This window comes from Anomaloglossus baeobatrachus, chromosome 6 (assembly GCF_048569485.1).
Source record: "Anomaloglossus baeobatrachus isolate aAnoBae1 chromosome 6, aAnoBae1.hap1, whole genome shotgun sequence".
Classification (NCBI taxonomy): domain Eukaryota; kingdom Metazoa; phylum Chordata; class Amphibia; order Anura; family Aromobatidae; genus Anomaloglossus; species Anomaloglossus baeobatrachus.
The window spans coordinates 135,936,668-135,962,452 of record NC_134358.1 but is presented as its reverse complement, the minus strand read 5'-3'; the positions used below and the strand labels follow the sequence as shown (position 1 = coordinate 135,962,452).

At 43.3% G+C, this 25,785-nt stretch overlaps 1 protein-coding gene across 1 annotated transcript in view; it reads left to right on the top strand.

Moving 5' to 3' along the window:
* Nucleotides 1-25,785, top strand: part of RP1 (RP1 axonemal microtubule associated) — a 752,859-nt gene that overhangs the window by 452,880 nt on the left and 274,194 nt on the right. Inside the window, exon 38 of the mRNA XM_075316343.1 lies at nt 24,684-24,762. Coding sequence (XP_075172458.1) covers nt 24,684-24,762 — 79 coding nt within the window. The remainder of the gene's footprint in view (nt 1-24,683; nt 24,763-25,785) is intronic.

The following is a 25,785-nucleotide window of genomic DNA, read 5'->3' as shown; positions in this document are numbered from 1 at the left end:
TACCAATCATTCCGTCATCCGGTAATTCCTCTGTACGCCCCAAGCGAGTCGGCAGTCATGTATCCCGCAAAAATGGAGACAGAAAATTATTTGTTTCAAGGAGGGGAAGTTTAGCAAAAGTAGAAAAGCAAACTAAATAAATTTGCAATACTCATTATCACATTGACCTGTTGATAAAAGGTGACGTGTTCATTTTACTGAATTGTGAGTGGTGTTTAAAGTAAAAAAATAAATAAATGGAAAAGTCCAGAATTACTGAGTTTTTTGTTGTTTTACATAAGCAGAGTGCAGCAGTTGATGACCAACTCTTCTACTGAAGTCTGCAGAACCAGTGCTGGGCAGGCACAAATTCTGGCACTTCCAAGTTGTGATTACTTTACTATGGAGCTAGTATGGAGAAGGGCCAGAGTTTTGAATTTTGTGCCTCCATAGACTGGGGTGCCTAGGGAAATCACCCCAATGGCATTTATAATGCCATGCAACTGGTTATTTGTACACCAAAAAGGAAGACAATGAAAATATTCTCTTGTAAAAAATTAGCCCTCGTATAGGTCTTTTGCGGAAAATAATGTTAACGTTGACTCTCAGAATATGACAATAAAAAAAACATTTTTTTCACACTACTTATTGTTTAAAAGTAATAAAACATAACTAAAGGAATATAAATTTACAAAGTCCAGAAAAAACTCACCACCCCAATGCTTCACTACCGATTAACACCGTCAGGTCGAAACGCACCAACATGGACTGATTTCAATGACCTAAGAAATCTGTATTTATGAATTTGAAATAAATTGGATTTAACGGAATACCGGAATTTATTTTTCTTGAATTTTCAATATAAATTTACCTTTGACCTAATCCTACTGACTTTACAAATAAAGTTACTACTTTATTTGTGCAGCAAATAAAAAGTGTAAAATTTAAAATGTCAAAAAAACCAGAATGGTTAAGTTTTTTTTTCTCTAAATTTTAAGACAAGTTAGGCATTAGATTGTATGTACACTAAAATGATGCCACTGACAAATACTCATCACACAAATAACATATATAGCTACGTGTACAAAAAAATAAATACGTTCTGGCTCTTGGAATGAGACAATGACTAGCTAGCTACACAACAGAGAGAAATGAGGATCCTGAACTGTTGTTTCATGTAAAACGGGTGGACATATCATTTGTGTAACCGCACAGGACCCAAGAGAAAAGGGGACTCCTTTCCACCTCAAAAATATGTGAACATGTGGGCACTTAAGCTGTTCTTGCACAGGGGCTTTTTTCTGTCAGTGTCCACTAGTGGAACTTGCGCCATTTTTTACATAGTTGACAGGACCTATACGGACTGAAAAGAAAGAAACAGAACCAAGCAGAGTTTCCACTAGTTCCTACATGTACTTACCAAAATTTCACATTATTTGTTCAGTAGTATTTTACCATTTTTAATTGAAGATATGGTATTTTTGAATCTAATATCATATATCTAAGTCCACATTTAGAAATATGGCTTGGGAGATTCGGCAAGGAAATGTAGTTTTGTGAGGGCTTCCTTTCTTTGAAAATGTCAAAAATGATATTCTTTAGAAGCTGACACATAGTAATGAAAGAAATTGCATTCATACAATTCTCTTAGGTTCTCACAACACACAGGAATAAATAATATGCACTAGGCTACTATTTGAAACCCACAGGCGAAGCAGTGGTGATCGTGACTCCTTAGGAGCTGATTACTAGAAATAGAATGGACACACGTGGATATGAACTGCTAGGTTATACTTCAACCTTCACATAACACCTATATACGTTATACAGACATTCTGCTTAGCGGCAGGAAGGATTGTGAAGGTATATATTATTCTGTGTAGAGTCCAGCAGCCTTGTGTATTATGTGTTTTCTAACATTCATAAGCTAACCTGACAAATATCCCTATTATTCAGTTGTATTATGTAAGCTAACAAATATATAACCTCTAAAATAAGCATCGCATTTTGAGAATAGATGTCAATAGATGTCAAAGGACCACTTCATCAAAAGCTGCAAGTGCAAATTAAACTAACCTTCAGTCTCAGACCGGTCCATCTGGGGATTTGGGAATCCCCCAGTGTGCCCCTGAGCTGGGGCATAGCTATCACAGTCATAAATGGTGTGGCGGGGGCATAACTACTGAAGTCGCAGGTAGTGCGAAGGGGGCCCTAACTTACTAACACTAGTTCCTTCGATGCAGATCTATTTGAAAAATATTGTGGAGCAGAGAGCCAATGGCTCTCCACACCAAATTATCAGTATATGTTGCCGGTCTATCAGAGGCCAACAGCAGAAGGTGACATCACCAATTGTGCAATGATGTCACTGAATTGTGCTGAGTCAGATGTAGAAGCAGGTGAGACAAAAAGGCGCAGATAGGGTTTTACCCAGGTGGAGATTGGGTTGGAGATGCTCAAGAATTTGCTCACCTGGGGTAGTTGTTAACAGTCACAACTACAATAAGGGCATATGGTAGGTCTTCGAATGCTGCAGTCCCCATAGCCAATGATCAGGAATGAGTGAGAGGGGAAGGGGTTAAACTCTGCACTGCCGTATATAAGGAAGGCTTGAGAATTCAATAACACATGGACTAATTTAGTTCTACTCGTTTCAGAGCTGTGGATAAACTCGGACGAGTTTTATCCATTGTTTTATCGGGTAGTTGTCTCTCCAATGTTATACTATGGAGCAGTGCTGATTCGGTATGAGAACCAAAATCACTGCATGCTGTGATTACCATTGGACAGTGTGCACTCATTGAAGTCACTGGGTGCGTACAAAATATTGTACTGCACTCAGATGACATCAGAGTGCAGCGGGATATACTCAGTGACAGGCAATGAAGAAAATAAGTTCTCCATTTTCTCCTCACCTGTGCCACTACAACCCCTGGCAAAAATTTTGGAATCACCTGGCTCTGAGGATGTTCATTCGGTTATGTTTACTTTTGTTTAAAAAAAAAAGCAGATCACAGACAAGGTACAAAACTAAAGTAATTTCAAATGGCAACTTTCTGGTTTTAAGAAACACTAAAAAAAAATCATGAAAACATAATGTGCTAGCCAGTAACTGTTACTTTCCAACACCAAACAGGGGGAAAAATTATGGAATCACTCAATTATGAGGAAAAAATTATGGAATCACCCTGTAAATTTTCATTCCCAAAACTAAAGGGGGCTTTACACGCTACGATATCGTCTTTAAAAAGTCGTCGGGGTCATGTCGTTTCTGACGCACATCCGGCCTTTTGATCAATATCTTTGTGTGTGAAACGTCCTTGCGATTGAGAACGAGCGCAAAATTGTTCAAAATCGGTCTCCGTGGAGAGCTCATTCAAAAGTCAAAAATCGTCATAGGCCGTTTGGAATTGTTCGTTCGAGTGCTATTATCGTCTAAAGTTGTTTCGTGTGAAGCATTTGCAACATCAACAATATCGCACATGCGTGCGTCATCAACGACATGGTTGTTCTACAAACGTCACATTAATCCACTACACACGTGCATAGCTGGCTTAAATTAACTTGTCAGTTTCATTGGTTGTATGGTGTGTATAAAGGGCGTGATTATTGATGTGGGATAGTCGATGATTCTTCCATCTTGAGTGGTGTCTATATCATCTCAACGTTTCTGCGTTGGTCAACATTGTGAACTGCATTAATTAAGGTAATTATTTGGTTACATGTGTATGTCATTTTCATGTAACCCTGAAAACTTAATTTTGTCTTTTAATATATTATATTTATTTTTTCCTATTTTTTTCCATTCACAGAAGAGAAAATAATCGTTAATTTAAGAACTGCATACTTAACAACCCTTCAACAACATTTGAAAAATGCTCAATGCACAACAACACAATTTAGTATGTGCAACATTACTAACAACTGCTGCAATTGCAGTAGAAGAAATCGAGGCACAATTAAGGCACCAAAACAAACGCCGTCGCATGTGGGCAAGACAGTGGTTGTTAAAGAGGGACCAATACAGCCACATCAACCTAATACACAGTTTGCATGAAAACAACCCACAGGATTTTCGTAATTATTTGAGAATGTCTGAGGCTACCTTCCTGTTCCTGGTTCAACGTATAACACCATATATCAAACGTCAGGACACAGTGATGAGAAAAGCAATTCTTGTGGAAGAAAGACTGGGTGTAACATTGCGTTTTCTTGCTACAGGTCAAAGTTTAACAGATTTGCAATATTCCTCAAGCATATCACGATCTCTGTTAAGCAGCCTCATCTCTGAAACCTGTCAAGCCATCATTGACTGTCTATGTGATTATATGCAATTTCCTAAAAACCAAGCAGACTGGCTGGCGATTGCATATTCTTTTGAAAAACGTTGGCAATTCCCTAATTGTGGCGGCGCAATAGACGGAAAACATGTGCGCATCCAGCAGCCACACAATAGTGGTTCTTTTTTTTATAATTATAAGGGTTTTTTTAGTGTAATATTATTTGCTGTAGTAAATGCAAATTATAAGTTTATTTATGTTGATGGAGGCATAAATGGGCGTGTCTCGGACGGAGGAGCCCTTGATTATACCGAGTTTGGCCGAAGGTTAAATAATGATTCTTTATTTTGCCATCCAATGATCAGACAATTGGACATTTGAACTTTAATTTTATAGCAGATGAGGCATTTCCTTTGCAAAAAAATTTATTAAGGCCCTATCCACATGTGAGTTTAAAGGTAGAGCGTCGAATTTTCAACTACCGCCTTTCCAGGGCAAGGCGAGTTGTTGAAAACGCATTTGGGATATTGTCTAGCCGTTTTCGAATTTTTCACACTGCGATTAATTTAAAACTTGATTCTATTGACCGTGTAATCCTAGCCTGCTGTGTGTTGCACAATTTACTTAGAAAGTTGGATGTTCATCAATACACACCAGCAGGCTTTGATGACACAATCAATAATCAAACAGGTGAAATCGTGCCAGGTGTTTGGCGTCAGGAATCCACTTCTTTGGAATCCCTTCATCATTTACCCTTAAGTGGGCGTGCACGGCATGAAATTAAGTTGAATCGGGAAAATTATTTGAATTATTTCATTGGGCCAGGATCTGTACATTGGCAGAATGATTTAGACTAATGTTTGAATTTTTGATCTTACAATTGCAAAAAAAGCTTAAAAATAAAAAAAACCAAACATAACAGGTTGGAATGTGTCTTTAAATTAGTTAATCAAGAGATGTATGTATAATTTTTAACATAATTTAATTAATGTAATCCATTTTTTTAGTGACCATTAACTAAATATAAAAATGTACAACTAAGTAAAGGATGTTTTTTTTATTTAAAAAAAAAATAAATAAATAAATAATATGAACATATATATTATGTTATCTTAATTTAAAGTTAAATAATTTGCATAATTGTAAGATTATTACAAATACCTAATTCAAACAATTAAAAAATATACATTGAAAGCACACTTTTGAAAGAAAAATCAATTTACTTTTCAAATAAATGCATGTGTCTGCAGTCTATTTCTCTTGCCTTTTGTGTGGTTTTTCTGCAGGTATATTCATTCAGTCTATATCTCAGACATTATTTGTCGAATACCTATCTCTCTGAATAATTAAATATGGCGAATTCTTCACGAGCAAGCATTTGGGGCCAATGCGAAATAGAATTTTTGGTAGAATGCCTGGATGCATGGGACTTTGAGTGCATACGTAAATATGACCGACCCATGGCGCATAAAAGGGCAGTATTACGCCGTGTCCAACGTGGTTTGAAAAAAAATTATGGAGTAATGCACAACATAGTTCAAATCAGGAAAAAATGGTCTGATTTAAAGTATCGTTCTTGGAGTAGAGTTGTGAATATACGTACCCGATTACAGAGATTAGCAGGTAAAAAAAAGGTGGTTTTGTTTTTCCATTAAATTTAGGATTATTGATTAATTTTTTTAAAAAAGTAATTTACATCATATTCTACAATTAATCCTTATTTAGGCCTTGAAAAGAAAGAGCAGGAGGATCCAGATGAATCGGACGCCGCTACCAATCATGGTTCAAATGAAAATGAAACGCCTCACACCACACCCAGCCCAAACATCTCAGGCAGTGAGACCAGTGGTAAATGTAACTTATTTTAGCTAATTGAGAGAAATATCAGTAATGTTAAAAAATGCACAAAAATAAATGTACCATAAATGGCATTGACATTATCCTTTCTATATGTCACTCAAACAGACTTGAACTTGGAATTAAGCTCCAGATCTACAAACAATGTTGATGAGGATAATATATTAAGAGGTATATTTTTTTTTAATTTAAAAAAATAAAAAAAAATAAATAAAAAAAATATTTACAATTAAAAATCTCTGTTTAACCTTAATACAGAAAGACCATCATATCAAGAAGTCCTAGATTCTGGAGTTCGTATGTTAGAAGCTGCCAATGAACATTTAATATTGTTACAGAAAATCAATGTTTAGTTTTCTTTAGGTTCGAATTATTTCATGTCTAAAAACAACACCATTTTTTATTTTCTTTATGTAACTGAAGCAAGCTATAATAATATAACTAAATTATAATAATGATAAGACACAAAGTTTATTTTTTTAAAAAAAAAATAAATTTATTCTATATATGTTACAGTATTTAATTAAACTTGTGAAATTTTGGACAAAAAAATAAACAAAAATTGCGTCATACCTGACTTTTGGATTTCTTGTAATTTAACTTTTTAAAAAAAACAAACCATTATATATCATTTTTTTAGAATGTACAAAAAAAGTCAACCAAAACTTAAAAAAAAAAAAAAAAGAAAATTTATACACATCAAGTGCCTATTACATACACACCATTTGATATAAACTGACACTTTTCCATGATTACCATTACATATTTATAAATGTATTCATCATTTGCGATGTTTTTTTTTTATTTGTTTGTTTTACGTGTTTTTTTTCTGAACACACGAGAGGTTTGGTGTGTAGCAGTAGGAGAGGTTTCAACAACAGGTGGCTCTACATTTGCGGCCATTAGATCATCATTATCAAAATCAGACTCAAGTGGAGTGATAAATGAGATACATGTATTCTCAGTTAATCTCCCCTCTTGGCCTGCATGCATTACCGAAAGCATTATTCTCTGCGCATGCATGACTTGTTCGGGTGACATTTTTTTAAACAAATCATCAATCATTTGGGCATAACCACTCACAGGATCTTTTTTGGCGTTTTCAAGAATATTTTTTGACATTTCTACTAGCTGGGCAACACCTGTGAGTGCTGATGAATGCCTTTTCCTTTGCCTAAGTGGGCTGCGATAAACTTGAGATGGCCCTGGTGTGTCTGTAATATTGCTTGTTTGCGTTGGTAATGAGTCTGAAGTTATCTCTTCATTTGCCGATATTTCTAGAGAATCCTCCAAATCTGAAAAAATGGTTGGTTCCTAATGTGCAAATATATTCGCAAAAATATAAATATTATGTTTTAGCCATTCATATTCTAAATATTTTGTTTCATTAAAACAATGTAAAATATAATTGGAAATTGAGTCTTTATATTAGCAACTTAATTGATGCAAAATTGTAAATATTTTTTAATAAACAAAATATTTAAAAATTTTGCATTGAATTTCGAAAGCTGAGTAGAATGATTATATTTTGTGGCTGATTACACAACCCAAACAAATATTTTTTGTGTAAAAAAAAAAATATTTTCAAAGGCCAAAAAATTTGCAGTTTGAAAACCATTTCCAACATATTTTTAAAAAACATACACACACATTATGCTGGAAAAAAAATAAAAAAATAAAAAAATACCTCTTCAGGAAGATCAATAGGCGGATGTACAACAGGATTTACTGGTAGTGGTGGTATGATACTCATTGATTGTCGGGGCATTTCTTGATCTCTAGTGAACATTAACAGGTCAAAGTACCACAGTCTGGGTACATAAATTGATTCTGCTGCAGCACCTGAGCGTTTGCTTTCTTCGACTTTGTTAAGTTCTTTTTTAAATACTCTTCTAATTGCCTGAATTTTCTTCTTAATAATACGTTCATTGAATTGTTCATCAGGATGATATTCAGAACATATGGAAACCAACTTGCCATAAGCTTCTTTTTTTAAATGCTTGTTACTGTATGATGGGGATTTTACACGCCACAAACATTCATTTTGACGATACTGCGCAATGAAATCACGCATGAAATCCTCACTTGATAACGGCATTTTTCCTACGCATAAAAGGTTTAAAGACTTTATTAATAATTAAATGTAACTAAATTCATCATTTAGCAGATACAAATGAAGTAGTAATGTTGCACCTTAGGTAAATGCCTAAAATTTTTTTTTTTTTTGGTGGTTTGGAAAACAACCTCATTGCCAAATATTTTCCCACTTAAACCAAAATTAAAACAAATATGCGTCATGAAACTAAGAAGACAAAAGAATTAAAATAACAATAATGTATACGAAGATACAATCACAATGACCTACCTTACACTAGATGCCAATAAGACACAATAAACACAGCCAGCGGACTGCTTTTTAATGCGATAGACACAATCAAGCCGGGAACATGTGCGAATTATGTTAAATTGAATGCACATGTGGGATTTCTGATGGCGTGTGGAAAGGTGGATGATGGGTACTTAAATGACGAAAAACAAGATGAAGGTCGGATTGGAAAAAAAAACGTGTGACACTAAACAAACTACCAAAAACGATATGCTGAACAACCATCAACAATTAACGACTTATGTGCGATTGTTTAGTGTGACATTATTAGACGACAAAAACGCAAATTGAACAAGGTTGTTCGAAAAACATGGGCGTGGCTAATTGTTTGTCATCGCTAACGATATTGATTGAAATATCGTAGCGTGTAAAGCCCCCTTAACACCTGCATCAAATAAGATCTGCTCGTTAGTCTGAATCTAAAAAGGAGTGATCACACCTTAAAGAGCTGTTGAACCAAGTGGACTGACATGAATCATGGCTCCAACACGAGAGATGTCAATTGAAACAAAGAAGAGGATTATCAAACTCTTAAAAGAGGGTAAAACATCACGCAATGTTGCAAAAGATGTTGGTTGTTCACAGTCAGCTGTGTCTAAAATCTGGAGCAAATTCAAACAACATGGGAAGGTTGTTAAAGGCAAACATACTGGTAGATCAAGGAAGACATCAAAGCATCAAGACAGGAAACATAGCAATATGTCTCCAAACAGGAAATGCACAACAAAAGAAATGAGAAACGAATGGGAGGAAACTGGTGTCAATGTCTGTTACCGACTGTTAGAAATTGCCTAAAGGAAATGGGATTTACATACAGAAAAGCTAAACAAAAGCCATCATTAACACCTAAACAAAATAAATAAGGTTACAATGGGCTAAGGAAAAGTAATTGTGTATTGTGGATGACTGGATGAAAGTCATATTCAGTGATGAATTGCAAATCTGCATTGGGCAAGGTGATGATGCTGGAACTTTTGTTTGGTGTCATTCCAATGAGATTTATAAAGATGACTGCCTGAAGAGAACATGTAAATTTCCACAGTCATTGATGATATGGGGCTGCATGTCAGGTAAAGGCACTGGGGAGATGGCTACCATTACATCTTCAATAAATGCCCAAGTTTACATTGACACTTTTCTTATCCCATCAATTGAAAGGATGTTTGGGGATGATGAAATCATTTATGAAGGTGATAATGTATCCTGCCATAGAGCAAAAACTGTGAAAACATTCCTTGAAAGAAGACACATAAGGTCAATGATATGGTCTGCAAAAAGTCCGGATCTGAATCCAATTGAAAATCTTTGGTGGAAGTTGAAGAAAATGATCCATGACAAGGCTCCAACCTGCAAAACTGATCTGGCAACAGTAATCAGAGAAAGTTGGAGCCAGATTGATGAAGAGTACTGTTTGTCACCAATTAAGTCCATGCCTCAGAGACTGCAAGCTGTTATAAAACCAGAGGTGGTGCAAAAAAATACTAGTGATGTATTGGAGTGTTCTTTTGTTCGATTGTTTTTCATGATTCCATAATTTTTTCCTCATAATTGAGTGATTCCATAATTTGTTCCCCTTGTTTGATCTTGAAAAGTAACCGTTACTGGCTAGCACATTTATGTTTTCATGATTTTTTTTCAGTGTTTCTTAAAGTCAGAAAGTTGACATTTGAAATGACTTTAGTTTTGTGCCTCTCTGTGATCGGCTTTTTTTAAATAAAAGTAAACAACTGAATGAACATCCTCAGTGCCAGGTGATTCCATAATTTTTGCCAGGGGTTGTATTCAATGCAAGAGAATTGGATCCCAGTAAGATGATACTCGGCTCACGCTCGAGTTGAGTGGCATTTGCATAATCCATACGATTCTCTTGCATGAGAGAATATACGCTTAGTGTGAGCAAACCGTAATACTAGTCAATCACCCCCTCCATAAATTAGGAGGTTGTCAGTGGTTGCCTAATCAGTATTTTGTGCCTTTATGAAGGGGCTGCTGCATCCTGTTAGGGTGTTTTGTAAAAGTATTGTTTGCAACATGTATAAACAATGGGAAGGCCCCATGACCCTGACACTGATAATGGCAGAATTGTTGTTCACTGTGCCATCAAGACATACAGTCCTCTAATTATTCACACTACAGATTATACTAATATGTTAACAATATCCTCCTCTTTGATGCCTGGGTAAAGGACCTTTTTCATGTCGCTATAATTTGTAATGGTGTGGACTCTATATTTGTAGTTTCTGTTTTGCCACATTTATAAAAATGTTGTGGTTTTACGGCGATTTAAACAAAATCACATTTTTGTTGAGATTTTGTGCAAAAGGTGGCAAAAATGGCAAGATAAAATATGCAAGAAGAGGCATGAGAAACCTCATTCATTCGTATATACAGCTGAACAGACTGCCAGACAGAAATTATCCATTACTCTTATAGTCTGTTTTCTGAAATTGTGCTTAGCGTCACCCTCCTTTGGTTGATGGACAGGTCACTAAAGGGCACTTTACATGCTGCGATATTGCTATCGAAATCGGCAGCGAGCGTACCCGCCCCCATCGGTTGTGCGTCACGAGCAAATTGCTGCCCGTAGTGCACATCGCTTACACCCGTCACACACACTTACCTGCCTAGCAACGTCGCTGTTGCCAGCGAACCGCCTCCTTTCTAAGGGGGCGGTTTGTTCGGCGTCACAGTGGCGTCACTAAGCGACCGCCCAATAGCAGAGGAGGGGCGGAGATGAGCGCCCGGAACATGCCGCCCAACTCCTTCCTTCCTCATTGCCGGTGGACGCAGGTAAGAAGATGTTCGTCGTTCCTGCGGTTTCACACTTAGCAATGTGTGATGCCACAGGAACGACGAACAACCAGCGGCATGTACCACCAACGATATTATGAAAAGGAGCGACGTGTCAACGATCAATGATTTTTGACATTTTTGCGATCGTTGATCGTAGCTCCTTTTAGTCACACACAACGATATCGCTAACGGTGACCCTGACGATATATCACTAGTGATATCGTTGTGTGTAAAGTACCCTTTACACTGGTAAACAGGCAATCAACCAAAAGAGGGAAGCATTAGGCAGGGAATAAAGCTCGAGGCTGAAAAGCTGAATATACATTGTCATAACCGAATGTACATTGTCATAAACCAATGTATTTCCAAAGGAATTAACTGGCTTATCGTATATAGGGCTACACAGATTTATAATTAGTTTGGTGGGGTGGAAGTTCCCGCTAAGCACCTGGTATTTTATTGACTTTATTAATGTGAATAAATATCTCATTACTGTTTCTAGAAGTTGTCCCAGAATGTATAAAAAAACTAAAAACACTTTTACATAAAATTTACCATTAAATACATTTTAAGACATGTTAAATTTTACATAAAATTAACCATTAAATACATTTTAAGACATGTTAAATTCATTGAAGGTTCAAAGCCTGGAGAGTATCTCACAACAACTGCACGGGCAATGGGGCCATGGAGACTTTGTAGATATCCAAATTACCAAGCACATAGATGTCTCCCACAAACACAAATAAAATATTCCATTGCAGCCAAGGATATATATATTTTAACATCTTCATGCAGTTTAAGTGCCTCGCTCGTCGTATATGCAGTAACTGCCGCCTACTTTCCATACAACCTACAGGTTCTGCTGCCTGTAAATAGAGCTAATTTCATGGCATTCACAAAACACGGGCTCTTATGAAAAACTAAAGCCAGCGTACTCTCATGGGGACAGTTTATCCCTCTGTCTGAAAGATCTATTAATTAGGAATGAATAACCGCTGATGCCCATAAACCTGAAGAACTGTTACAGGACTTTATCCGTAATTTGCGAATACGCTGGCAGCATACTGTATAAATGTTTTAAGGAATATTACAGCATTTAATACCAGCCAATCCTATCTTATGCTCCCATTAAAGGACAATTAATCACAGTGAAGTATCTTATTCACACGTAAAGAAAGATGACTTTTATTCAGCTTCCACTATAGATGTATAACGGATATCATGTATTATTTTTTCCACCCTATTTTAGACATAACAGTACCTAACATAATTATTTTTAAGGTCTACATTTATTGTGTAATTGTAAACATACTGGTGAAATTATGTTTTCACAAGCTATGTTTTAAGCCCTTTTCAGTCAAGTGTCACATCTCCACCAAAGCCTGCTGCTGTGTTTCTTGCTCTGGTCACCAGGCTCTGCTGTGTTCCCACTGTGAGCGGTGCTGATTGTAAGGGAAGAGTCAGTATTCCACCAGAATCTGCTGTTGCGACTTTTGCTCTGGTTACCAGGTGACGCCGCATTCCCATTATAGGTGGTGATGGTAATAGGGGAGGAGCCAGTACCAATAGTTCTGGTGAGCTCATCCACCAAGCTTTTTATGCCTTGGACTTGCAGTACCACTATGGGAAGGCACCACACCCTTCTTATACCTTCAGTTGTCTGCTGCTCCCTGCCAGATATAGCCTTTGCACTGTATATCTACTGTTGCGTATCTGGTTCACCTTGCCCTTGTACTATAGCTCCCTGTGTTTTTGATCTGTGCCTGATCACTGACTATTCACCTGCCTGCTGTTTTTGTACCTTGCTGCTATCTCTGGTTTTTACCTTAGCCTGATTTACTAACCACCCATTTTGCCTACTGATTTTGCCCCTTTTGTACCTCTGGTTTTGACCCTGCCTGACAACCGTTCTTCCCTGGATTGCAGCCTTCCGTAGACAGCGATCTCCTGGACCTTGTTGTAATTCCAGATCCCTGTACAGGGGTTAAAGGGTTTCGGGGTTCTCAGGATCCTGCTGAGTGGGCGACATGCCTCTAGTCTGTTTGTGACAGTGACCCTGACTGTGGTCCTAGACAGACGTCACACCAAGACACATAATCCTCTATTGTTGACTATGTGAGATAAGTATCTTGCGTGTTCAATTTCGGACTGTAGACCCTTTTGTTCTCTAACAAAAAAGCCACTACCAGAGAGTATAGCAGTAGCTATCTCATAGAGACCAAGGGAGCACTCAACAGAGCGAATGCTCCAGTATATGGGAGAGTTTGGTGGGAACTGACCACTGTCTAAATGTAGTCAAACACTTGATCAATTAACATACATGGCCTCATTCAGATGGCTGTATTTTCAGCTTATCACTGTGACCCTATATTCTACATCATTTTAATCTATAATGATCTAGTATCAAGTCTAATAAAATATTTCTTAGTACATAAACATAACTACATCACCAGAAGCACCATCAGTACATGACTGCATCACCAGAACCACTGTCATAACCATCATCAGTGCAAAAATACAGTCCAAACTTAGTATAGCAATCAAATACAATGTCAGGTCCGTCCCCATAATATACAATTGTATCACATGAAGCTGAAACTTCCAGTATCTCCTTAACAATGAAAAGGAGATATCCAAGGTCGTGAGAGAGTTTAAGGCAGAAATGGCCACTATAAATGTACGTTTAGGTACCGAATAATCCTACATCATCCACACAGAGTCCGCCATTGCACTCATGCGCATGCATATTTTGATCTGCCATGCTGAGGATAAAGCAAAGTACTGTAATGCACAGACGCAAGGAAAGGTCAAAGACCCTCGCACATGCTCACTACAGATGAAAGTGCACAAGTGCATGAAGGAAAAACTTGGTGACAGCCCTTTAAAAATAACACTTTCATTATATTGCAGTCTGAATAAAAAATAACCACCCATGCTGTGTCCTAAATAAACCCTATGCTGTGCTTCTGAATAAATATTTACCTGTCACTGTGCTCCCTGCACAAAAAACAACCTTATGGGTACTTTGCACGTTGCAACATCGCTATTGCGATATCGTCGGGGTCAAATCGAAAGTGACGCACATCCGGCGCCAGTAACGACGTCGCAACGTGTAAAGCTTAGGTGTGCCGATAAACGACCGCAAAAGCGTCGAAAATTGGTGATCTGTGTAGCGTCGGTCATTTTCATAATGTCGCACCAATAGGAGATACGATGTTGTTCCTCGTTCCTGCGGCAGCACACATCGCTGTGTGTGAAGCCGCAGGAGCGAGGAGCATCTCCTTACCTGCCTCCACCGGCTATGCGGAAGGAAGGAGGTGGGCAGGATGTTTACGTCCCGCTCATCTCCACCCCTCCGCTTCTATTGGCCGCCTGCCGTGTGACACCGCACGACCCGCCCCCTTAGGAAGGAGGCGGGTCGCCGGCCATAGCGACATCGCAGGGCAGGTATGTGCGTGTGAACGTGTGAAGCTGCCGTAGCGATAATGATCGCTATGGCAGCTATCACAAGATATCGTATGTGCGACGGGGGCAGGTACTATCGCGTTCGGCATCTCTAGCATTGGCTAGCGATGTCGCAGCGTGCAAAGTACCCCTTACAGTCTCTCTTATGTTACATAGTGTCCACACTGACTTATGAGTTACCCACCTTCCCCCATGATGAGCTATGAACTACACATTGTTCCCCCCTTGATGACCTCCACTATAACTCCACTCCATATTGAGACTCCTCTTTACACTGTTATTCCAATGCTCTTTCTTCTCCATAATGATCCCCCACAATGCCCCTTTTTCATAGACAGTCCCTTCTACCTTCCATTCTCCATTCATAGACTCCCCATACTGACCCATCTCTATAGAGAGGCCCTCTTTACTGCCCCATCCCCATACAGAGTCCCTCTACACTGCCCTTACTCCATACTGAGCCCTCCCTGTACTGCCCCATCTCCACAACTATTCCCCTTGTCTGCCCCTTCTTCATACAGAGACCCCAACACTGTCCACCTTCATATATAGATCACCTATCCTGGCCCCTCTCTATACAGAAATATGTTATACTGCCCCCCCATCTTCATAAAGAGCCCTTCCATAAAAACTAATCTTCATAATGAAGCGACCGATGGTAGGGCCGCGGGTGTGTGTGTATGCTCTATTCCAACAAAATCCCCATACTCAGATTTTACCGGTAGTAACATTTCTTTACTATGAAACATATTTATAACACAGTCAACCGAACTATCTGCGCACATGTGTATGGTGGAGTCCCCGGATTTTCACTCCTTCCGGGTACGCAGCAAAGAAAAAAAGAAAAGAGAAAAAAACAAAGAAATGGCGGCAACTTTCCCTAACTTTCCCTGCAATCACGTACCAGTCTATCCCAGAAGAAGATGCCGCTCCCACGTCGCAGGCCTGGAGTCTCACAATGATGGGTCCCGGTGCAGCGCTGAAGGGATGCAGCTCCTCGGTCTTTTCCTTTGATCTTCTCCTGCTGGTAACGAATTCTAGTCAGTCTCTTAGTCCCGGGGCACACCGAGCAGAAGAAGGGAGGTCACGGTTGCACGGATGGCTCCCTTGTGTCAGTAACGGCCCCTGCACTTGCACTCAGGGTGCGATGCTCTGCAGTCCGGTTAGATCCTCGGTGAAAACAAAGTCCTGCAGACCGGGGATGGCAGAACCCACTTCCACAGGGTGATTCTTCCAAGAATCCGGTTGCAAAAGAACCCTCTGTTCAGGGAGACCACACGTAGCTTTGTCCTGGCCGAGCTCTGGGTCTGTACTGTCCTCCCGCTCTTTTTTTTCCTGGTTAGAACACACAAGCTGTAGGGGATTTCCCACCTCTGTGTCTGTGATTGCATAGTCTGACACTGCCCCCTTGTGGGCAAGTGCTGAAGCAATGTTCAAATCCATTTCTACATTGATGATGCAGTCTGAATGGTTGATCCCATTACATACCCCCCCACTTAAAGGTTGGCAGTCCCTGTCAACTACCGTCGGTTCCCAGGCAGTGATGACTGCAGATGTCACAGGGGTTGGTTGAGAAGTGGGCCATATATACTGGTCCCTGTAAGACCGCCCGGGCGGGATCCCAGCAGTGGTGCGGTCAGTGCGTCTCAAGGGTCGGTTGTTCCCCTCCCCGTCACTGTCTTTACGCCCCACTTCAGTCAGCACTCCGGGGGAAGAACTGGGTTGTGTAGGTGGGTCACCGGTCTCAGAGTCGACGTGATCACTATGCTGGGAAACGTCCATGACGTCAGACGTGTCGGCAGCATCACCCCCTCCGGGTACTGTGGTAGGGGAGTCAGGCTGGGATCGGCAGGGACGCAACATATTTCGGTGCACAGTGCGGATGCTGCGACTGTCTTCACCCCGCACTCGGTATACATGCCCGTTGGGGTAGGGGCGTTCGATTACCCGGTAGACCTCAGTCTCCCACTTGGCTCGAAGTTTCCCTTGTGGCTTCTTGATACGGAGCAGGACTAGCTGTCCCAACTTCAAGGGGTGCTCTTGCACGGGGAGTGGGTCAGCATGTATCTGGCCCCGGATTTGTTGGCTCACCAGCCGGTGTACAGTCTCCATCTTCTGTCGGTGAGCATTTAGCCAGGAGGGGTAGTTATGGCAGACATCATCTCCAGGGCGGAATAGGTTCAGGTCATGGACCCCTTTTCCGGGGCGGCCAAAGAGAAGGGTGTGTGGGGTGTAACCAGTCACGGAGTGGACCTGGTTGTTGTAGGCCCACACTAGATCGGGAAGGAATTGGGGCCATTGGTCTTTCTTATCATCGGCCAAGGTGCGGATCAGCTGGAGTAGAGTCCGGTTGAAGCGTTCACATGCACCGTTCCCTTGTGGGTGGTAAGGAGTGGTCCTTGACTTCTGGATCCCATACATCCGATGCAGCTCTTCGATGACTCGGCCTTCGAAACAAGCCCCCTGGTCGGAGTGCAACCTCTCCGGACACCCATAGACGTGGATGAACTGTCGACAGATGGCCCGTTACATCCGATTCAGCCGTCTGGTCTTTGGTAGCAACAGCGACAGCGAATTTTGTGAAGTGATCCACCATGACTAGGCAGTACTGATAGCCACTGCTCGCCATCCCAATCAGCAGATAGTTCACCATCAACAGCTCAAGGGGCCTGGATGTTTTAATTGTCTGGACAGGTGCATGCTGCTCAGGGGACTTGTGTAGTTCACAGGTGTGACAGGTTTGGCAGACGTCTTCAACCAGCTTGCAGAGCCCCGGACAATAGATGGACTGTTGAATCCACCGAAAGGTCTTGTCTATTCCGAAGTGTCCATTCCTTTTGTGGGCTTTGGCCACCATCTCACGGGCCAATTGATCAGGCACCACAACTTGTGTGCATTCCTCCAGCATGTGCGACAAGAGAACCTTCCGGTATAGCACTCCTTCTCTCAAAATCAGCCGGTCCCACTGACTGAGCAGGGTCAAGGTCCCGGTAGACAGTCGTGCCCGTATATCGGCGGGAGGCTTCTGCTGCCGCTTCACCCATTGTTTGAGTAGAGCCCATTCAGGGTTCTGGTCCTGGAGCCTGCACCACTCCTGGGGTGGCAAGGCGACCCCCACTGGAGTTCCAGCTTCGCCCACAACGAACTGGCGGTAATCCATCATCTCTTGGGCGAGCTTTGCAAAGTCAGGCGTCTCGTCCCCTTCTAATTCTTCATTCCGGTCTCGGTGGAGTAAGGGGTATGACACTCTAGACAGGCTGTCCGCATTTTGATTCTCAGCTCCAGCCCTATATTTGATCTTGTAATTGAACTTGGAGAGCCGAGCCATCCAACGCTGCTCCATGACTCCGAGCTTTGCATTTTCTAAGTGGGCCAACGGGTTGTTATCGGTCAGGACTAGTACTTCGGTCCCCGTGAGGTACCCTGCAAATTTCTCCACCATAGCCCACGTTAGGGCCAACAGCTCCAGCCGGAACGAGCTATAATTGGTGGGATTCTTCTCGCCCTCATGTAGGGACCGACTGGCATAGGCTATGACCCGTTCCTTGCCTTCTTGTACCTGTGAAAGTACTGCCCCTAGATCCTGTAGACTGGCATCGGTGTGTAGTTGGAAGGGCAGGTTGTAGTCCGCATATGCCAGGATGGGGGGAGACGTTAAGGCACCCTTTAGGGCTTGGAAGGACTCTTCCTGGCTGGGTCCCCAGCTGATGGGTCGTCCTCTGGGGCTGTTGGTGGTCCCTCGAAGCAGGTCATGCAAGGGTGCAGCAAGCCGGGCGAAGTTTTTGACGAACCGGCGATAGTAGCTGGCCAACCCCAGGAAAGCCCTGACCTCCTTGACGTTTGTGGGCTGCGGCCAATCCCGTACGGCAGCTATCTTCTCTGAAGACAGCTGAACACCTTCGGCTGAGATCCGGTGGCCCAGGTAATTGATCTCGGGCTGCTGAAGACGGCACTTGCTGAGTTTCAACTTCAGGCCATGTTCTCTCAACCTACTGAACACACGGCCCAGCTGCTGCAGGTGTTCTTCAAATGTGGCCGAATAGACTACAATGTCATCCAGGTAGATGAGGGTGAAGTCAAAGTTGAAGTCTCCCAAGCAGCGCTCCATCAGCCGCTGGAAAGTCCCCAGCGCGTTGTTCAGACCAAAGGGCATCCGGTCGAACTCGTACAGGCCCATGGGTAGGATGAAAGCAGTCTTCTCTCTATCTTTCTCGTGCATGGGTACCTGCCAATATCCGCTGGCCAGATCCAACGAAGAGAAGTATTTGGCTTTCTTCAGGGCTGTCAGGGATTCTTCGATCCTTGGCAAAGGGTATGAGTCCCGGGTGGTGCAAGCATTCAAACGGCGGTAGTTCACACAGAACCTCAGGGACCCGTCCTTCTTTTTGACTATCACCACCGGTGCAGCCCAGGGGCTCTGGCTTTCTCGTACCACTCCAGCGTGTAGCATGGAATTCAGGAGATTTTTCACTTCTTGGTATTGCTGGGGAGGTATTTGGCGGTACCTTTCACGGATCGGAGCAGCGTCACCTGTGGGGATTTCGTGCTTGATACTGGTGGTGCACCCAAAGTCGGTGTCATACCGGTCAAAGGACGCCTGATGCTCTTGAAGTAGCTCTTCCACCTGGGACACCTCCCGTTTGGAGTATTGGGATACGTCCAACTGACACTTCTCTCGTAGTTCTCGCCCCGCGTTGGTGTCACCCGCGACAGCAGCCATGGCAGAGACCGTCACTGTCCAATCTCCCTCTGTAGACGGTACAAACTGGAGGGGGCTCATAGGGTTCACCTCTTCGGTTAGAGCGTAGACTCGGGCAAGCTGTGTCCCGGCTTCTAGGTCAATGCTCACGTTAGCCGTGTTGCCCAGCCTGACAGAAATGCTTCCCTTTCTCACTACTGCTAGAGTTCGAGCGACTAGTGGATTCAGCTTCCCTTCCTTCGGGGTGCGCGGCTCAAGCAGCACCTCCACGCCTTCAAGCTGTCTCGTGGTGCTAAGGGGTAGTGAGATAACTGTCTCTTTCCCAGCCGGTAAGGTGATCCTAGTATGGCGGGGTACGGTGATCATGGCCAGTGGCAGTTGTTCTTCTGTCATTCGCTGGAGGTTGCAGGTCCGGACCACTTGCTGAAAGGCACGGCGGGTGGCCCTATGTGCGGTCACTTCTTGCCAGTACTTGGGCCCCCTCTTGGTAAACAACACCAGATTCAGGTCTTTCAAGATGTTCATCCCAATAATCATGGGCGTTTCTGATCCAAAGCCTTCCCTGACCACAATTATCCCTCTCTTCCCGAGATCTTGGCCACAGATTTCGGTGTTCATCCAGGCAACTCCCGTCACCGGAATGGGTAGATTATTGGCTGCTTTGATCTTGATGGCGGTATCAGGGTCATAGGCAACCCGCGGCTTTAGACATTCTTCGTAGAACTGCTCGGAGATGGTGGATACCTGAGACCCAGTATCCATTAACCCTTGTACGGCGATCCCTTCCAGTAATACTTCCAGGGTGGGGCTATTTGATGCAAGTTTGTTCCGTGGCTGGCTCTGTTTTCCCACACCCCTCTCTTTGGCCTCCCCTGCCGAGTGAGCCTCCTTGGCAGGGGCGTCTAGTTTAAAGGCGGCCGCTGTTGTGAGACATGACTTGCTGGTTCTGGTAGATCGGACCGTGGATGAACTTGAAAGTTCTGGGGGCAACGGTTTGCTCTATGGCGGGGGTCGCCGCATGTCCAGCATCTTCCCATCGGCCGGCTGGGTTGTTGTCTCGCTTGCCGGCCCGCCTGTTGGTCTAGGGTGAGCTGAAACACCTGTTTCTGCAACTCTGCCACCATCTGCTTCAGTTCTTCCGTGTCGCTGTTCGGAGTCCCGATACCAGATATGGACCTGCAAGCCGCGGTATATGTCTGTGTCTCCACGACAGGTCCCCTTGAACGTTCTATAGCTTCTTGTTTGACCTCAGCGAACGTAAAGGCCGGATTTATCCGGAGTAGATCTTGCAATGAGCGGTTAAGGTACGGGTCTCTCAATCCGGTCACGAACTGATCTCTCAACACCAGGTCACGGGCACCCGTACTAGCTATATGTTCTTCTTTTCTACAGGCTTGTTCTAGCAGCACTTGAAGGGCATTGGCATATTGAGGAATGTCCTCCGACTCGAGCTGAGTACGCCAGAAGAACATATAGCGCAATGTTCCCGCATATATGGTCGGCCCATAGGTGTTCTCCAGCACCCGCACCAAGTCATCCAACGTACGCTGGCCCCTAACCGTCTCCAGCCTGACTGTCATCCACGCTTCCTCCTCTAATGTTAGCATGGCCATTTCTGCTAAGGTCTTAGGATCAGTGTTATACATTTCCCCCACTATCTTAAGTTGTTCAGTCCATTCAGTTACAGGATAGTTCCGTCCATTAAACTTTCTCACCTGATTGACAATAGACGTCGGGGGAGCTGTCCGGTTATAAGTTACTACCGGGGGATGATTTTGTTGGTCACACATCCTGCCGACTACGCCACATGAAGCGACCGGTGGTAGGGCCGCGGGTGTGTGTGTATGCTCTATTCCAGCAAAATCCCCATACTCAGATTTTACCGGTAGTAACATTTCTTTACTATGAAACATATTTATAACACAGTCAACCGAACTATCTGCGCACATATGTATGGTGGAGTCCCCGGATTTTCACTCCTTCTGGGTACGCAGCAAAGAAAAAAAGAAAAGAGAAAAAAACAAAGAAATGGCGGCAACTTTCCCTAACTTTCCCTGCAATCACGTACCAGTCTATCCCAGAAGAAGATGCCGCTCCCATGTCGCAGACCTGGAGTCTCACGATGATGGGTCCCGGTGCAGCGCTGAAGGGATGCAGCTCCTCGGTCTTCTCCTTTGATCTTCTCCCGCTGGTAACGGATTCTAGTCAGTCTCTTAGTCCCGGGGCACACCGAGCAGAAGAAGGGAGGTCACGGTTGCACGGATGGCTCCCTTGTGTCGGTAACGGCCCCTGCACTTGCACTCAGGGTGCGATGCTCTGCAGTCAAGTTGTCACAGCCCCTGGATATGCACTCCGGGCGCGATGCTCTGCAGTCCGGTTAGATCCTCGGTGAAAACAAAGTCCTGCAGACCGGGGATGGCAGAACCCACTTCCACAGGGTGATTCTTCCAAGAATCCGGTTGCAAAAGAACCCTCTGTTCAGGGAGACCACACATAGCTCTGTCCTGGCCGAGCTCTGGGTCTGTACTGTCCTCCAGCTCTTTTTTTTCCTGGTTAGAACACACAAGCAGTAGGGGATTTCCCACCTCTGTGTCTGTGATTGCACAGTCTGACACTGCCCCCTTGTGGGCAAGTGCTGAAGCAATGTTCAAATCCATTTCTACATTGATGATGCAGTCTGAATGGTTGATCCCATTACAATAATAACACCCCAACTATTCCTTATTACTATATAGAGCCCCCTATACTCCCTATCTTCATATTGAGCCCACCTATGCTGCCCCATGTCCATACAGAGCTAGCCCATAGTGCTCCATCATCATACAGAGCACACTATACTGCCCAATCTCCATGCAGAGCCTCCATACTTCCCCATCTCCATGCAAAGCTCCTTACTGCCAATCTCCATACTGTACTTCCCCTGTCCTATTTCCACACAGAGTTCCCTTTTACTGCCCCATCTCCATACAGAGACCTCAACACTGTCCCATTGCCATATCGAGCCACCCTATACTGCCCCATCTCCATAGAGTCCTAAAAAATAGCACTTTATAGAGCACCCTTGCATTGCCTCATCTCCATATTAAACACCCCTATATTGCCCCATCTCCATATTGATTCCCTCTATACTGGCCTATCTTCAAACTATACTGCCTCATCTTTTAACAGAGCACCCCTGTACTGTCTTATCTCCGTCATATTGAGCCAACCTATACTGCCGCATCTTGCATACAGAGCCCCCTATACTGCCTCATCTCCATGCAGAGCCTCCTATATACTATCCCATTTCCATATTGAGACCCTACATACTGCTCATTTCCATACAGAACCCCTATTTTGCACTATCTTCATACAGAACCCTGCATACTGCCCCATCTTCATACAGAGCTCCCCTATACTGCTACAACTCCATATAGAGCCACCTTGTATACTGCTCTATCTCAATACAGAGTGCACACATACTGCCCCATCATAGAGACTTCCTTATACTACCCCATTTCCATGTTGTCTCATCCTCTACAATGTTCTGATGACGTCTGCAGCATGATGAAATGACCTTATTGCACTGCTGGTGCTTGCATCTTCATTTGTATTCACATCTGTAAAGAAATAATGGGAACTTCTATCTCCAACCTAGTGCTACCCCTGGCAAAGACTCCAGTCCAGTGTTGTGGCCACCCACCACCGAGGGAACATATCCCCGATGCCTGCTGAAAATACAGCCCTGAATTCTGCCTCTCTAATATGATCCTTTGGTACACTGTCATGTGACTTAATTGAAAATTTACCCTGCAGCTGTTTTTATTTAGTAATGCTTATGTGCCGCCCCCGTGTATAATATACAATATAAATGGGGGTCGTATATGTACGGACTGGGCCGTATTGAGTACGTGACGCCACCCACGGTGTGTGGTGAGGTAGGACACCACCGCTGCTGTGACGGAGCACCCGGGGGAGATGTTGTGCAGCAAGTTGTTAACCCCTCCGTGGGCAGGAATGGTGGCCCCAGGACCCGGTTGGTGCGTGCAGGGGATGGTGACCGCAGGGGGTGCTGGTGTACTCACTGTTAGAAACACACACAAGTCTCTGGTAAACCAAGGTGATGGTGGCCGGTGCCGCGGCCGGTTGCGTTCTGGTCCCCCACCCGGCTGGTGGTCTCTATCCTTTTCCTGCACTGCTTTAGGTAGAAATGACTTCCTAGTGTGAAACGTAGGAGTCCGCTCCCGGCTGGATGTGGCCTAAGGAGCCGTGCCCGCAGACGCTGGCCCGTGGGATCTATGGGCCTTGGCAGTGACCTCTTATCTCTAATCGGTGGGCTGTTGTCTTCTATGAGGGACTTTGGGTGGGACAGAACCTCTAGTCCTGGCCTCAATCGGTTAATTAACCAGCTCCAGTTGATTCTGGTTTCTGGCTTCGGGGTCAGAGTACCCCCCTTTGTGCTACGGTTTCCGGGTCGGTTCCCCGTGTCGATACCAGCGAGCTACAACCCTGTCCCGGTCCACCTCGGTTCCACCAAGCCGTCTTCCCGTCTGCTGCTGACAGAGACCACTGTCTGCCTCCTAGCCAAGGCACCAGGGCTCCTACCCTGGTACCTTTCAGTTTACTTCAGGCCTGACACACAGGCCTGAGCTCCACTCTCCTTGAACTCTACAACTCAACTGCCTGTTTCTCCCGCCCTGGGCTGTCTAAACCCCTGGGTGGGCGTGCACCAACCGCCTGGCCACGCCCACTGGTGTGTCTATCTGTCCCTAAGGGGGGTGACTAGGGTTTAATGGTTAGCTGAGTGTTTTCTAATGAGGGAACGGTGTTATGCGGGGGCCTATTTGTGACTACCTGGTTTTACCAGGGCGTCACACTTACTTTTTCAGCCTTCTGTTAACCCTGTCCTAACATTGAGATGTGTTGCTCTCATCAATTTCTAAATTATTTTACTTTTTATAATTGAAATGTCTAACTTTCACAGTCTGATGTGTGCTGCATGTTCTGTTGTGAATAAAATATGGCTGTAGGATTCTTTGCATTATGCAGTGTCCAAACTTTATGGTAATTGGGGTTGCATTTTAGGTTTATACGACACTTTAGGCTGTACTAGAAATATTCAACATACTGACCATATTAGTATTATACTGTCTACATATAGGTTGTACTGATACAGTGTACCAAAAATATATAGCGTGTGAGTATTATACAGTGTATATATGATTGTGCATTTACTTTTTAGGTGGATGTTTTTACAATCAAAGCTGTACATCTTGGTCAACTACAGAAGATTGCTCTTGGTTTTAACAATTTGGAATCAGGTATGTAAAATGCCACAATGGACAAACTCTTCCATTGATAACTTATTATATTGTTTTGTAAAAGCATGCAGTAAAATAAATGTTTAGTCATAGGCTTAGAATTAGAGGTAACTGGCTACTTTTAGAATATAATTAATTTTTATTCTTGGTTGCTATTTTTTTAGTTTCATTGTAGTAAAAATGACATTTTTGAGTACTCACCGTAGAATGTCTTCCTTGGAGCCTCTCATTGAGGGACACAGACAGTGGGTATTATGATGTCTCCAGGGGAGGCGTGACACTAGATTTGAAAAAGTGTTAGCTCCTCCTCCCACAGCATATAACCCCAGCTAGGCAGGAAACTAGCTCAGTTTGGTGTAAAAGCAGTAGGTGAAGGACAACTAAAACCACAAGGGTGGGAGCTGTGTCCCCCAATGAAAGGCTCCAAGAAAGACATTTTACGGTGAGTGCACAAAAATGTAATTTCCTTTCTCGCCTTTTCATTGGGGGACACAGACAGTGGGACGTCCCAAAGCAGTCCCTGGGTGGGAACTGAACTATTAACAGTGTATAACATCAGACTAAGAGCTGACTAACAACTGCAACTGCAGTGAACATATATCAAAACACTGTCAGAAAACCAAGCAGTGGCCACTTATAAATGGGCCTGAAGGACTTGTCTTCCAAGAGCAGCATTCGCGGAAGCATGCGTATGCAGTCTGTAGAATTTTGTAAACGTGTGCACACTGGACCAGGTAGCGGCCTTGCAGGGTTGGGCCGCCGAAGCCTGATGGCGGATAGCCCAGGAAGCACCCACTGCTCGTGTAGAGTGGGCCCGCACATATTGAGGAAGAACAAAACCTTGTGCTTTGTAAGCCTCACAGATAGCAGTCCTGATCCATCGAGAAATCGTGGATTTAGAAGCCTGGTTGCCCTTTTTGTGTCCTTCTGAGAGGACGAAGAGGGCATCGGATTTGCGCAACGGTGCTGTTCTGAAAATGTAGATCCGCAGAGCCCTGACAAGATCTAGAGTGTGAAGGGCTT